At 44.4% G+C, this 16,529-nt stretch overlaps 1 protein-coding gene across 5 annotated transcripts in view; it reads right to left on the reverse strand.

Annotated features, from left to right (window-relative positions):
* The window catches only part of PTPN21 (protein tyrosine phosphatase non-receptor type 21), an 88,542-nt gene that overhangs the window by 16,108 nt on the left and 55,905 nt on the right, over window positions 1-16,529 (reverse strand). For all 5 annotated transcript variants that reach the window (XM_031001854.3, XM_063698100.1, XM_055361804.2 and 2 more), the window contains 4 exons: window positions 15,296-15,383; window positions 14,506-14,585; window positions 3,903-3,963; window positions 3,196-3,280 (listed from right to left, as the gene is read on the reverse strand). In XM_031001854.3, the coding sequence (XP_030857714.1) occupies window positions 3,196-3,280; window positions 3,903-3,963; window positions 14,506-14,585; window positions 15,296-15,383 (314 nt within the window). The remainder of the gene's footprint in view (window positions 1-3,195; window positions 3,281-3,902; window positions 3,964-14,505; window positions 14,586-15,295; window positions 15,384-16,529) is intronic.

The following is a 16,529-nucleotide window of genomic DNA, read 5'->3' on the forward strand; positions in this document are numbered from 1 at the left end:
AAGGGAAAGTACACAGAGCGTTAAAAGCCAGCTTCCAGGCTCTCTTCCAACTGCAACACTGACCAACAACATTCCAGAGAGAAGAGCCTCTCCAGCTCAAGCCCCTACAGCAGACTCAGACGGGGCAGAGCCCTCCTGCTAGTGCAGTGTGCAATGGACAGGTGACCTTTATTATTACTTCCCTGAGAGTTTGGAATGGAGTATTTTGTCAGCACAGCATAGCCCTGCCTATCCGGTCTGCATGGCAGCATGTGAACGGAAGGGTGCATGGGGTAAGGGCACCTGAGGGTGCAGAGCGGCACTGGCAAAGCCAGGGTGCACCCCTAGGCAAGCTGGGGTGGCTGGAGTGTCAGATAGCTACAGAGGAGTAAAATAACTTGGGAGGTAAGGTTGGAAGGGCAGGCTCAGGGAATATTGTGTGGAGTCTCGAACACCAGGCAAAAGAATGATCCTGCACACAGCCGTGTGCAGTAGCTCACGCCTGTAACACTAGCACTTTGGGAGGCCAAGGTGGGCAGATCACTCAAGGTCGGGAGTTCGAGACCAGCCTGACCAACATGGAGAGACCCCATCTCTACTAAAAATACAAAATTAGCTGGGAGTGTTGGCGCATGCCTGTAATCCCAGCTACTTGGGAGGCTGAGGCTTGAACCCAGGAGGCAGAGGTGCAGTGAGATAAAATCATGCCATTGCACTCTAGCCTGGACAACAAAAGCGAAACTCCATCTCAAAAGAAAAGAAAAGAAATGTTAAATGTAGATGAGATCCCTGGGAAGCTCACAGAGGAAGGGAAAAAGTCACAGGACAGACCTGCAGAGCCCACCAAACAATACTGATGGGAAGGAGGAGGGAAAAACCTAGCACGCCAGGAGAGTTTCCAGAAGGTACAAAGGCTTGAATGTGATGGTGAGGGGATGTGGGGGTGCTGGGAGCCTCCCAGAGGGCCGCTTTAACAGAGTGGCAAAGACAGAGGAGTGGGCGGGTAACCAGCAATCAGAAGCAGCACACAGAGAGTACTCTTATAAGTCAGTGAGAAAGGGCCGGGCGCAGTGGCTCACGCCTGTAATCCCCACTTAGGAAGGCCAAGGCAGGCAGATCACGAGGTCAGGAGATCGAGACCATCCTGGCTAACACGGTGAAACCCCGTCTCTACTAAAAATACAAAAAATTAGCCGGGCGTGGTGGCGGGTGCCTGTAGTCCCAGCTACTCGGGAGGCTGAGGCAGGAGAATGGCGTGAACCCAGGAGGCAGGGCTTGCAGTGAGCCGAGATCGCGCCACTTCACTCCAGCCTGGGCAACAGAGTGAGACTCCGTCTCCAAAAAAAAAAAAAAAAGTCAGTGAGAAAAGAAAGCAGATCACTCAAACCATCACTTAAAGGGAGGAGAACGAACAATATTAAGATGTTTATAGACAGAGGGAAGAGAATGAGTGGCAAAGTGAGACTAACAATGCAGAGGACAGCCAGGTCCTGGAAGTGGGAGGGGCCGGGATTGCAAGTACCAGACAAGGGCAGGGTGCAAGAGGGAGGAAATACAAGAACATGGCGAGGGGGACGCTCTCAGGCTCTACACCCAAAGCCCTGCTCTCTACTACCCACCTCACTGCATGAAAACCTTCATCTTTTACAGCAGGGCCGACACAAACAATACAGTCACATCCCCACCTTCTGGTCCCTTCATGCATCACTCCCTACCAGTTCCTTACCCGAGAGGAAACCTGGACCACTCTACTCTCCAAACACACCCTGCTTCATTCTGTGCCTGGCATTCACTATCCCCAAAACTAGGAACAGCAACCCCGGTCAAGTTCCTGCCTTTCTACCTGCTGAAATCCACCCATCTTTTCAGATACAGAAAGTTCTTCTCAATCTCCCCAATGTGATGAGTCTCTCTTCCACTGAGGAGCATGGTAATTGCACATGCTGTCTCAGAAAAACTATCATATTCAAGTTATTTGTGCCAGGAGTGGTGGCTCAGGCCTATAATCCCAGCACTTATAAAGGCAGAGGCAGGAGGATAGCTTGGGCCCAGGAGATTGAGACCACCCTGAGCAATATAGCAAGACCCCATTCTCCACGAAAAAGGGGTTCAGGGGAGAAAGACAAAGTTATTTGTGCACCTGTCTTATCTTCAACTATTAGATTCTAAGGTGTTTTTTGTTTTTTGTTTTTTTTTTGAGATAGTCTCCCTCTGTCATCCAGGCTGGAGTACAGTAGTACAATCTTGGCTCACTGCAACCTCCACCCCCACCTTGGGCTTAAGCAATCCTCCCACCTCAGCCTCCTGAGTAGCTGGGACTAGAAGGGCATACCACTACGCCCAGCTATTTTTTTTTTTTTTTTTTGGTAGAGACAGGGTCTGGCCCTGTGGTCCAGGCTGAAAATAAACTTCTTAAGATGTGGAAATACTCATCTGCATAAACCTCCTTAGCATTTGGTATAGCCCCATACAGAGAGAGAGTATAGAGTAAATGTTAATTGACTGCTTAAACTTCAGCTTGGGGGTTTGTTATACATACAATTCCTTATACTTCTCATGTGAAAACTGCAGTAGTCATGTGTTTAACTTTTACAATAGGAAAGCCTCTGGCAGGGAAAGAAAAGTAACCCTGGGAATTCTTTGTCAGATAGCAAAGAAGCACTTAAAGGCTAATAGGGTGGTGGTAAAAGGACACAGGAACCAGCTTGATAGTTTCCCATTGGCCAAATTTGAGACCAGTGGAGCATCAGAATTTGATACTGCATGTTTTTACATACATTCAAGAACCCAAATATACGTGGATCATCTGAGGTCAGGAGTTTGAGACCAGTCTGGCCAACATGGTGAAACCCCGTGTCTACTAAAAAATACAAAAATTAGCCAGGCATGGTGGTGCGCCTGTAGTCCCAGCTACTTGGGAAGCTGAGGCACAAGAATTGCTTGAATCTAAGAGGTGGATGTTGCAGTGAGCTGAGACATGCCACTGCACTCTAGCCTGGGTGACACATTGAGACTCTGTCTCCAAAAAAAAAAAAAAAACAAACAAACAAAAAACAATATATTGGCTTCTTTTATGAATCCAGGATAGCTATTATCATGATGCAATTTGGGGTGCAACTTCAGCCAAAAACTGTCCAGGCTTCACGATCTCCAAGCATTCACAGATTTATCCATAGTCATAACTATGTAAGGCATGGCAGAAACAGTGTACTTTACCTTGGGAAGAAGCATATGGTTCTGTATAATGTCCATTATAGTGCAGCTGCGGTGGGGGAGGCATCACATAGGGCTGGGGTTTAGGCTAAGAAATGGAGAGTTTGACACAGGGTTGAAACACATTGCTTATGTAATACAGGTAAAGTTATTATCCACTGGATTCTTTCTGTTAAAAAAAACTTCTAAAGGAATTAAATATATTATATATGGAAAATAAACATGAAGACACAGTAGTTCTTAACATATCTAGCATTTCTGTTTCCCCAAATGGCAATGTCAAGCCCTATGACTGATACCAAGGATATTAGGCTCCACAAGAAAATCTACATCTAAAAAGCTAAGAGCAAGAAGGAATAGATACACATTTCCTTGTATAAACATTTTAACATAAGAAGCTTATAGGTATTATAGTCAATCTTATTAAAGGCATCCAGTATTTTAAATATATACCAACTGAGGATTACTCTTGGCCAATAGTCTAAGTTCTTAATATTAAGGTCAGACCTACTATTCAAATACGTATAATATAATAATATAAATATTAGGTTGGACCTATGGGGAAAAATTACCATTTCTTTGGTTAAAAATGATGAAATAGCAATACACTTTTATGGTTCAAACTCAAAATTAACAGTATTGAAAGCATATTTTATTCAGGAAAAACATCACTAAAATATAAAAGCAATCATATTTTCCTTGTTTCTTACCAGAGACATCCTTGAAGAAGACCTCCTCCTGATTGGGTTCACTGTGACAGTCTGAGTTTGCCTATAAAATAGGATGACTCTGAGAAGAGCACATACACACTCTCTCTTAAATTCTACCAAAACATGATATAGGAATGTAAAATAATAAATCTTCTAAGGCAAAAAAAAAGACAAGCTATCTAAGTCATGAAGTCAAAGAAAAGAAGGGAGGTTCTCTGTCGGCCCGTGGGGCCTCAGCCCTTTCCTGCTGCCCCAACCCCTCAACCTGCCCTGTGGTTTCAGGCTCCCCATACAGCATCATCGCCTGGACCCACAAAGGGATCAGAGCATCTTTCCCAGGCCCATCCAATAAACCTTTGGATTAGCCATAAGCAGTGGGGAAAGAGACAAGGCTACATCACCCACACACTTGTCGCAGGAGAAGCTGCATTCAGTGCAAATGCAAATGTGTTTCTCCTATGCGCTGGGGGAGCCCTGGGTCCCTCCACTAACCTTCCTCCTGGGGGACCATCCACTGTCAACCCAGAAGCCTCAAGCAGTAAGAACTGCCTTTAATTAAAAGTCTGTTAACCACAGACTACAAACATAATGAAGAAATGAATTTATGATTTTAGTGACAAGAATCTACATTTCCAAGTGCAGTAAGCATGCTCCTGTAGACCCAGCCTCTTGGGAGCATCTTGGGCCCAGGAGTTCAAGACCAGCCTAGACAACATAGCGAGACCCCATCTTTTAAAAAACTCAAATATAAAAAAATTTCAAACATACGTATTTTTTAAATCTACATTTCCTCTAAGGAACCAAGAGAAAGCAAAGCACAAGACTTGGTTCAGTGAGCCGATGGTAAACCCATTTACCTTTCTTTGCAAGAAATTTCTGATTTGTTTTGAATATACTTTTTAAAAAAACACCTAAGGCCAGGTGCAGTGGCTCACACCTGTAATCCCAAACTTTCAGAGGCCAAGGCGGGTGGATCACCTGAAGTCAGGAGTTCGAGACCACCTGGCCAACATGGCGAAACCTCATCTCTACTGAAAATACAAAAACTAGCTGGGCATGGTGGTGGGTGCCTATAATCCCAGCTACTCGGGAGTCTGAGGCAGGGGAGTCACTTGAACCCGGGAGGCAGAGGTTGCAGTGAGCCGAGATTGCGCCATTGCACTCCAGCCTGGCCAACAAGAGTGAGATTCTAGTCTCAAAAAAAAAAAAAAAAAAAAAAGTACCTAAACGTATTAGGGAGTGCTGACAAATACTAATGTGGTAATGTGAGATTTTCAACTATTCACACAGCAAGTTCTACCTTTAAAAAAACAATAAGGTGAAAAAAGGAAACAGACACAGAAAAGCCCATTTGTAACTATTATTTTCAAATAAAGGCAAGATTTTTTTTTTTCTTCTGTGTGGTCAGTTTTACTGCAAGATCTAGGAACCTAAACACACTGGATTCTTGGCTTTGTTGATGACATGTAGTTTTGTCAAAGCACTTTTTCTTAGACCTTTTACCACCTATTCCTGGTTCATGTACTTATGTAACACATAATCACTGATTACAAAAATATTTTGTGACCTTTGGTTACAGTGTTCTAAGGACTAATTACTAGAAAATCCATCATGACAAAGTGAATATTCAATCCATTTAAGCAAATTTACCATAATATCAAGCCTCGTCTCATAAATTAATATTACTCTTAGCACTCTGAAAACTAGTATCTTATATTCAAAAACCCTGAATATTAGCTTATTTTTATCAGACTCTTGAGATAAAAAGAAAACTAGTACATACTAGTTTTAACATCAGGTGATTACAACTGCTTTTACTAGCTTTTATAAATAATTTCATTTCTTTGTTACTGGAAAGTATTCCGGCTGTTAATGAAAAATAAATGTCTCTTTTCCAAAAGATATTCCATTCTTCCAGTATTTATTTTGGTGAGACAACTCTGCATGGTGTGTCTGGGTTTTAAAAAATAAAAAATAAAAAATACTCCTTAACTGCATATTAATGTATTCCTTAAAATTAGTGCCCACAAATTAGCCAGGCGCGGTGGCAGGCGCCTGTAATCCCAGCTACTCAGGACGCTGAGGCAGGAGAATCGCTTGAGCCAAGGGGGAGGAGGTTGCAGTGAGCCGAGATCACGCCACTGCACTCCAGCCTGGGTGACAGAGTGAGACTCCATCTCAAAAAAAAAAAAAAAAAAAAATAGTGCCCAGAATTTGAAGACGCTGCATTTTTGCAGCCTTGAAATTTACTTTGTCTCTGGTTATTCTTCATTGTCAGGACTAGGTTTAGGCAAACTGGGTCCTCTGAACCCTGTGTTCAGTCTAGCAGAGACTCACTGTCTAGATGGACTGAACTTAAACTTTTAAAGTACTACAAATTCACAAGGATTGCCAACAGAATTCTCTGTCAACAAACTCCAACAACATGTCCATAGTTGCCCAGCCTGGGGCAAAAATAAAACACAAAACCCAAGGATGCAGAGCTTCAGCACATGGGCGGCCCTCCCACACTGAGAGCTTATCTTGGCGCTCTTGCCGCAGCACCCAGTGTGGAGGCGAACACTGCCCACTGTAGTAGCCGGCTCTACTAAGAAAACAAACTACAAAAGCGTGTACCTGCCAAAGTGCTTGACCCAGGCAGCCACGCCATCAGTTCTAATAGTCTAACCTTCTCTTTCTTCTTGGCATTGTTCTTATAAATGCAGTTTACTCTGAGACCAGCTATCCTCAACTTGGCATTCAAGAGAAAACCATGTAACTGTCGGCTGTGGTTTCCAAACTTTTTGGGCAGTTACTATGTTGATGGGGGCTGCTAAATAACTGAGAAGAAATCACTAGAATCTGTGCGCCAAAGAAGACAAAATAAAAATTAAAAAGGCTGAGCCAGACGTGGTGGCACATGCCTGTGTAGTGCCAGCGACTTGGAAGGCTGAGGCAGGAAGATCCCTTGAATCCAGGAGTTCATGGCTGTAGTGCACTACGATCCCATCTGCGAATTCCCACCATATTCCACCTGGGAAACTGGGATACTAGGACCTGGTGTCTTTAAAAAAAAAGAAAAAAGTCGCCAGCCCAAGTAAAATCAATATTATTTATTGAAACTGTGCTAAGGACTGTACGTGATTATCTCGTGGAATGTGAACACCAAACCCATAAGGGAGGTCCAGTTATTATCCTGATTTTACAGATAAGGAAAGTGATAGGTAGGTTCAGTAAGTTGCTCCTGGTCACATGGCAAACAAGTAGTAGAACCGGCATTTGAACCAGCAGGTCTGTCAGATTCCTGAGTGTATGTGTCTAACAATCATGTGTCCAACCTGCTCCCCAACCCCAACTAATCTGTAAGCTCCGTGGAGGCAAGATGTGGTATCCCTGGTGCCTTTGCTGAGCAAATGAATGACCAACAAGTGAGGACTAAAGTGATGCTTATTACTAAGCATTTACAGCTGAGCTTGTATTTCTAAGCCTCGTCTGAATTTTGCTTTGTAAGTTTCCTTTCTTATACGATGTAAGGGAGTTAAGATTTTGATAAACAAAAAAATGCCATTGATAGCTCATGCACTAATAGATAGTTCAAGGAATAGATTCCTTCCTGTAATCCCAGGTACTTAGGAGGCTGAGATGTGAGGATCACTTGAGGCCAGGGGTTTAAGACCAGCCTGGGCAACACAGCAAGACCCCATCTGTAAAAAACTAAAAAAAAAAAAAAAAATAGCCAAGCATGGTGGCACACGCTTATAATCCTGGCTACTTCAGAAGCTGAGGCCAGTGGATCCCTTAAGCCCGGAAGTCTGAGGTTACAGTGAGCTATGAACACACCACTGCACTCCAGCCTGGAAGACAGAGCAAGACCCCGTCTCTTTAAAAATATATAAAATAAAAGTGTTAGATGGTGGAAATACCTAGCAAATGTTTGTCTCAACGACTTACACCTTTTGAGCTCACTACAGTAAGGGTAAGGAAGAATAAATGCTCTCCTCCCAGCCTACACTTGGGTAGACCAGGGCTGCATCCAAGCTGCTTACAGGTCACTGACTTGGCTCTGAGATGCCTGCTCCTACTGTTCACCCCCCTACCAAACCCCGCCTTAGGTGTAGCTTCCTGGCATTGTGGGAAGGGAGAGGAACAAAGCCAGCAGAGACCATCTCAGGTAACTGGGAAGGAATACTGATGGAGGGAGAGGCCCTAGTGTCACTCCGGCCCCAAGAAATGTGTGGTTTTCTTTTTTTTTTTTTGGAGATGGAGTCTTGCTCTGTCACCCAGGCTGAAGTGCAGTGGTGCGATCCTGGCTCACTGCAACCTCCACCTCCCAGGCTCAAGGGATTCTCCTGCCTCAGCCTTCCGAGCACCCGGGATTATAGGCGCCCGCCACCATGCCAGGCTAAGTTTTGCATTTTTAGTAGAGACGGGGTTTCACCACGTTGGTCAGGCTAGTCTTGAACCCCTGGCCTCAGATAATCCACCTGCCTCAGCCTCTCAAAGTGCTGGGATTACAGGCATGAGCCACCGTGACCGGCCGACATGTGTGGTTTTCCAGGGTGACACTGACCTTTATCCATATAAGAACCTACTCAGAAAAAGCCGCTGCCTCTCCTCGGCTCCACCAGGGGTCCATGTCCCCATACCCAGAGGTCCCACTGTTTGGCCTTGTGGCTGCTCCTCCTCTCCCCTCCCACCTCTTCCTGCCCTGCTCCTTCACATGGATCCATGGGAACTACTGGGTCCTCTCTACACTTCTGGGGCTCAGGGGACTGCAATGGGATAGAGGCTGCTCCATCTTCTTCCAGACTTCCTATAGTCTCTTCAAGCCCTGCAGTAGGCCAAGAAGAAGACGGGTAAACTCTTTCCCTTTCCAGGCAGGGCCTACTCTAGTCAGTCTCCTGATTACAAAAGTCTCCGGAACCAAGGTGGACACCGGCTGCTATGTTCACCAACACCCCTGAGCTGCAGGGAGCACTCACCAGCCATCTCACTGCACTCAGTGAGTGGCCTGCTGCAGTCTGAAATACAAGTTTCCCTTCTGGAGAAAGTCTCTTGAACCCTCTATCACTTGGCTTTGCAGGTTGAAGGATACCATCCTCCCTTTTCCTCACAGAAAAGGGCAGGGGAGCCACCTACACCAAGGGGCCTCTCATGACTCCCCAACTCTCCCGGCATTTTCCTTATATAAATCAGGGAGGGTGATTACAGCATGACCAGTTCTGGGGCTTAGAGTGAGAGACAGTGGGTTTGAAGCAGATTTCTGATCTAACAGGTTGACATTATTATGTCATTTAATTCCCAATTCAACCCTAAAGGAATATTAAGTATAAAAGTCTCAATATCCTCACTTTATAATTTTAAAAAGACAGATTGTTATCCATCTAACATTTTTAAGGTTTGGATAATGATCATTCTGTTATCCAATGCACTTTGTTAGGGGGTGGAGGGAGAAGGCTGTTGGATTATGCCATTGTATAAATACTAAAATATAGTTATCTGGGTCAAGATTAGATGAGTCACATAAGGCCATCCCAAGCAGCAATAAACTATAGATCAGGACTGGGGGTAAAGGGGACACCCTGGGATTACAGTTCCCCTTTCTGTGCAAGTCGAGTCTATCTCCTGGGCCACCAGTCACCCCAGCCCAAACCAGATGTACAGAAGCCACTGTCCAGTTCCAGGCCAGGGGCAGTTTTGTTAAATGCCTATCAGGCTTTAGTTTACCCATCTGGCCCATGACAACAAGTCTACCGATACTTCAGAATCATAATATTGGAACATGACTAAACAGTCTATATTGAGAGCCTTTAAAACATGGCCATAACAATTAAAGTTCTTTTCACTTTATTATCAAGCACAATTTTAAAAGCTAATATTAAAAGCTTCATTTACTTTATGTGGGAAACAAACGCTCACAATGAAATATATTAGTTTCCTACAGAATGAATCATAAGTAATTACATAGGAATAGCTCATGGAAATCGACTGCCACAATCTATTGGATATATAGAGATTGAAAGCCAACTTTGGAAAACAGCCCTTTAAACATAACTATTCCATTTTAAAAAGATTCAGGTGTTCCTTATTTAGGTATAATATATGCAACTGATGACATTAATGTAGTTTTGTTCACACTTGCCAATAAATAGCAATATTCCAAAAACTAGAGCTGACTTTCTAAGACTCAATCATTCACCATAATCAATCATTTGTTGCTTTTCCCTCTTCCCTCTTTTACTTATTACAAGTTGTTAATTTGCAAAAACAAACAAACAAACAAACAAACAAACAAAAAACAGGCACTAACCACCAACCAATATGGATGCCTCATGGAAAGGGATTATGTTTTATGGTTTATTCAAAATGTAGATTCTCCACTATTTTCCAGAGAAGAAACGAACTGAGGTAATAATGGCTCAATATTATGAACACGCTTAACTTATTAGTCTTTAAAATGAAAATTCTGTGGTCCAACAGACTGCATTATCTACTGCTTGAATCTTAGAACTTACTTCTGCACAGAAATCATGCCACATATGGCTGGATAACCAGGCCAGCCCCAGGGAACCCCAAAGGCAAGTAGCACTACTGAATATCACCACCAGGGGGAACACTTTCATATGCAAATACACCCAGGCCCCTAGCAGAAACCGCTTCCCATATTTACAAGCAGGTTCCTCCTCCCTGTCAGTGCTTACGAAAATCCCATCACCAGACCAGCGGTGGGGACTCGGATGCAAACATGGTGCAGGGGAAGGCAGAGAAGAGACAGGGACTGGGCCATACATGCAAACCACTGGCCAGCTCCCCGTCCGGGTGGGCATCCCCGCATGTTATCTTTACACTGCTGCTCCTGCCCAGAGTTTCTCTCACACCCTGCAAGACAGAAGGCACTTCCACAGCCTTTCTCCTTCCTTCCTGGTGCTAAGGGACATAATGCCCTTGTTAGACTTTGCCTCCACCCCATGCCTCATTTACAATCTGTAATAAAAGGAAGAGACAAAGGAGCAAAAGTGCTCTTCTCCCCTGTGACTCCCATCACTGCCACACTCCGGCTCCCATTGTTCACTAAGTCCTTATGCACTGGGCACCTTGCCAGACAGGGGACACGAAGATGAGGAAGAGGAGACCCTGCCCTCATGGAGCTTCATCAAACAAGAGAGACAGATCAAATGAAAATGATCTGTCAATTGATATCTGTCAATATGAAAAAAGCAGGCAGGAACTACTCTAACAGGCTAGCACAGCGGCTAAGAGCACAGGCTCGAGTCTTGCTGCTCCACTTACTAGCTGTGTGGCAGGGCAAGACATTTCACTTCTATAAGTCTCCATACCTTCATCAATAATGGGATAGTAATAATTGTGCCCAACAGGGTTACTGTAAGGATTAAAGAAAATAAAAGCTCTCAGTATAATGCTTGACACAGAGCAAGCATTTACTAAATTATTGTTATGAATTATTCAGGTCATTGTTATAAAAGAGGTAGAAAAAACAACTTTCAGAGTGGTGTCGAGGACTAAGCAAACTGAATGTTTGGTGGTGTCTACGGGGGCTGTATTTTAAACTCAGTCTTGAAGAATGACTAAGAGTCTGTCGGAGAAGGGAAGGAAGGACATTTTAGCAAAGGCCTGGGCTTGGGGCATTCACATGATAAGGAAAGATGCCTTCCTGGAGTCAGACTCCAAGGCCAACTGGGCTGGGGCAGCTAAGTCCAGAGAAGGACCTCAGGAGTCTGCCCTTAATCCTGTACCCAGGACGGGGTGGGTGAGAGGCACATGCTCAGATTTGTTCCTGACATGTAACTTCAAGAGCAGTGCTACATATTTTGCTTATCTATCCAGAAGACTGACTGCATACAGATGAGATAGGGCGTGGGGGGCCAAGTGGGAGGGAGCTCCAGGAGGTGCCTCCAGACATGGACCAGGGACAAGAGGACAGCTTAAAGAAAGGTTGTGGGAATTGAGTGCAACATTTCGGGTCTCAGCTTAGATGTCACTTGGCTGGGTAGCCCTTCTGATCTTGGCAGTTCTGGGTGACATACCATTTTCCTAAGGGATCTTACAGCACCAAGACATCTTGAATCAGAGCTCTTAACACCTGTATCTATAGATTAGCTGAACAAATTCATTAAGGCCGACAGTGAGCCAGGCCCTTGCTTGGCATGGGGAATATAGCACTGAAGGCAGGGAAGAGTGTCTGTCCTCAAGCACTGCTATAGAGCTAACCTGCTGGCAGGGGATACAGGCAAACAAGCAAACAAACAAATATAGAAATTCACGTGGTGCTAAGTGCTATAAAGAACAAAACAAAGTTAGAGGGTAAAGAGACAGATCATAGTGGAAGGGGGGTACCATAGGACAATCAGGGACAGCCTCTGAAAAGGGTCATATCTGACCAGACAGCAGGCTGCAATGAGGGAGCAAGGCAGGTGGAGACCTGGAAAAAGAGCAAGGACAGCATCCCCTAGGGTGAGGCACATCTGCAGCCTAGCCAGGATACCACTATGGCTGGAACAGAGCAAGCAGGGAGGAGGATAAAAGACATAAGGTTGGAACCAGGCAAGGACCACACTGTGTATGGCCTCGTACTTTTATTAGAAGTAAAATGGGGCCAGGCCTGGTGGCTCACACCTGTCCAGCCCTTTGAGAGGCCGGGGCAGGAGGATCCCTAAAGTCCAGAAGTTTGAGACCGGTGTGGGTAACATAAGGAGATCCTGCCTCTATAAAAAACACCAAGAAATTAACCAGGTACACACCTGTGGTACCAGCTACTCAGGAGGCTGAGGTGGGAGGATCACCTGAGCCCAGCGAGGTTGAGAGGCTGCTGTGAGCCATGATCATGCCACTGTACTCAGCCTGGGTGACAGAGCTGTCTCAAAAACAAACTAAAAAAATTACTTAAAAAAAGAAGTGGAATGCCAAAGGAGGGTTAAGAAGAGTGAAAGGATCTGGGCAGGGCGCGGTGGCTCACACCTGTAATCCCAGCACTTTGGGAGGCTGAGGCGGGTGGATCACGAGGTCAGGAGATCGAGACCATCCTGGCCAACCTGGTGAAACCCCATCTCTACTAAAAATACAAAAAATTAGCTGGGCGTGGTGGCATGTGCCTGTAGTCCCAGCTACTCAAGAGGCTGAGGCAGGAGAATCACTTGAACCCGGGAGGTGGAGGTTGCAGTGAGCCAAGATCATGCCACTGCACTCCAGCCTGGGTGACAGAGCGAGACTCTGTCTCCAAAAAAAAAAAAAAAAAAAAAGAAGAGTGTCAGGATCTGATTCAGGTTAAACTAAGATCATTCTGGCTGACATATGGAAAATAAGCTACAGGCAGCGAAGGCACAGAAACAGGAAAGTCAGAAGGCTACCTCAGTATTCTGATGAGAAGTAGTGGCAGCCAGCACTAAGCTGTTAACACGAGTGGTAAAAATGGTCAGGTTTCATACCACATCAAATTCATCAGCAAGTTCTGCCAACTCTACCTTCAGAATATATAGGCAGTAGTATATATTCACCACAACTTTCAGAGTGGTATTGAGGACTAAGCAAACTAAATGCTTGCGGTAGGATGCAGGAGTCAAGAGCTCAAGGAGGGCCGGGCACGGTGGCTCACGCCTGTAATCCCAGCACTTTGGGAGGCCAAGGCAGGCAGATCACCAGAGGTCGGAAGTTCAAGACCAGCCTGAACAACATGGAGAAACCCTGTCTCTACTAAAAATACAAAATTAGTGGGGTGTGGTGGCGCATGCCTGTAATCCCAGCTACTCGGGAGGCTGAGGCAGGGGAATCACTTGAACCGGGGGCTCAGGGGGAGGACAGGTCAGGAGAAGCCCCCTAGAGGAAAGGATTTGGAGAGAAGGCCTCAGGACCAAACCAGCAAAGGTGACTGAGAAGAAACAGCCTAGAAAGAGGAAGCCGAGCAGGGGGTGGTGTCCTGGCAGCCGAAGAAGAGCAGGATTCCAGAAGGATGGAAGGAGCTGTCGGAGGATCAGTACTGCGGAGCAGTCAAGTGAGAGAACTCATGAAATGATCACTGGATGAAAGTCACCTGACCACAACAAGCAGCATCAGTAACGTGGAGGCTTAGGGAAAATGGGATGGAAGGAAGGAAACATACAAGCATACACAACTCTCCTGAGGAAACCTGCTATTAAGGAAAGCAGAGATATGGTGCAGAGGCTGGAGGGGAGTATAGATGAAGGACAATATTTTATATGTGCAATATCACCGTGTGCTTTATTGATCTGGCAAACAGTAAGAAACCCATGTGGGCTAAGAAAAATGCACACCAGGAAGGAGGGGCAAAAATTCTTCAGATAGCTGGAAAAGCTGAATAATCTTTAATGACTCAAAATGCTTACCAGAGGATTGATTTAAACAAATAAAGGATATTATTCCCTTTTTACCTTTCAAGAATTACAATGGTTCTTGTAACTAGTTGAAATAAATCTTAGAGGCATACAATGTAGTTATTAGAAGTTGGTCCAAAGCTAAAATAGGAAAACAGCTATAGGATCAAAAAAAGATGTCAACTGATAAAATGTCTTTCTTGATGATACAGTATGCTCAAGATTACAATTTCTAAATTCATTATTTTTGATAATTTCCATGAGCAGGACATACTTACAGGTTACACTGGTTTAGTCTGTAAAACTTGTGTCGCGCAACACAGAGTCTCCAAATGTATTTTGCTGTTTCCATGTCTTCCTAGCAAACAAAATAGGCATAAAGCAATATGAAAGCACACATACAACTTGATACGTTTAATGCAGAGTTTGTCTAAAGACATAATGGGTGACATCATATGACAAAGTCACTTTCAGAACACTATAAGCCTTTCATTTTCCAACACTGTGCCCATGGTATGAATACCACAAGTAGGATTTAATTTATGAAGACAAAACAATCTGTTCTAACAGTGTGATTCTCATATTAAACAGTTTCAAAATGACTTGGGAATCTAAAAACTATAAAAATACCAACTTTTATTCTTGCCAAATATACTCAAAGACATTTTTAAACAAAAATATGACTCAGTAACTCAATATTGCCTTTGTCAAGAGAGCAAAAGCAAGTAACTGTTAAATAACATTTCTTCAGAGCTATTCATTTATCAATGAAATTTAAGATATCAGTGTTTACTTTCTCCCCCACATAATCCCTGAAGTTTAATTTAAAGGTTATCATAATCAGACAGTAGTTATCCAAAGACTCATTCACTCAGCATTTACTGAGCAGCCATTTTTTGCTAACTGCCATTTTGCAAAATGCTATATGATAAAACTGCATGTTTTATACAATTACAAAATATTATCATTTTAATGCTGCCCTGCCTCCAAACACATACAGGCACGCAGAAGTAGAACTTGTTAACTTTTAGGAAAAACATTCCATGCAGACCCCTAATGTTTACTCACAGTTTGAAATTGGATGGTCTCCTCTTTATTTGCCAGCTCTAATGCAAAAAAGGACTTGTTGTGGGACATGTTAGCAATGTCATGCCACCTAAAGAACAGCAAATAGAGAATTGGCAATGTGAGTGCCCATGGGGGAAACAAGGAGATAGAATACACAAGTTTTCCCTAAGCCTGACGTGTAAGTTAGCATTTGGTAACATTTTTGAGAAAAACAAAAAACAAAAAACACGAGACCAGCCTGGCCAACATGGTGAAACTCTGTCTCTATTAAAAATACAAAAACTAGGCCAGGCGGGTGGCTCACGCCTGTAATCTCAGCACTTTGGGAGGCCAAGGTGGGCGGATCACGAGGTCAAGAGATGGAGACCATCCTGGCTAACACAGTGAAACCCCGTCTCTACTAAAAATACAAAAAAAAAACAAAAAAAAAAACTCGCCAGGCGTGGTAGCAGGTACCTGTAGGCCCAGCTACTCGGGAGGCTGAGGCGGGAGAACGGTGTGAACCGGGGAGGCAGAGCTTGCAGTGAGCCGAGATTGCACCACTGCACTCCAACCTGGGCGACAGAGTGAGACACTGTCTCAAACAAGCAAACAAACAAATAAAAAACAAAAACAAAAACTAGGTCAGGCATGGTGGCTCACGCCTGCAATCCGAGCACTCTGGGAGGCCGAGGCAGGTGGATCACCTGAGGTCACGAGTTTCAGACTCCTGGCCAACATGGTGAAACCCTGTCTCTACTAAGAATACAAAAAAATTAGCTGGGCATGGTGGTGGGCACCTGCAATCCCAGCTACTTGGGAGGCTGAGGCAGGAGAATCGCTTGAACCCAGGAGGCGGAGGTTGCAGTGAGCCGAGACAGCACCATTGCACTCCAGCATGGGCAACAAAAATGAAACTCTGTCTAAAAAAAAAAAAAAAAAAAAAAAATTACAAAAACTAGGCCACGCGAGGTGGCAGGCACCTGTAATCCCAGCTACTTGGGAGGCTGAGGCAGAAGAATCGTCTGAACCCGGGAGGCAGAAGTTGCAGTGAACCAAGATTGCGCCACTGCATGCCAGCCTGGGCAACAGAACGAGACTCTGTCTCAAAAAAAATCCGAAACAGGAAAAAAAAAAAAAAAACAGTGGTTTTAATCAGCTAGCATGAATGTTCTAATTGAAGTAACAGCAGCTAGTTGAAAAAGTTAACTCATGTATAATAAATGAGGGAAAAGACAATTTAAAAGATGTAAAA

This window comes from Gorilla gorilla, chromosome 15 (genome assembly GCF_029281585.2).
Source record: "Gorilla gorilla gorilla isolate KB3781 chromosome 15, NHGRI_mGorGor1-v2.1_pri, whole genome shotgun sequence".
Taxonomy (NCBI): domain Eukaryota; kingdom Metazoa; phylum Chordata; class Mammalia; order Primates; family Hominidae; genus Gorilla; species Gorilla gorilla.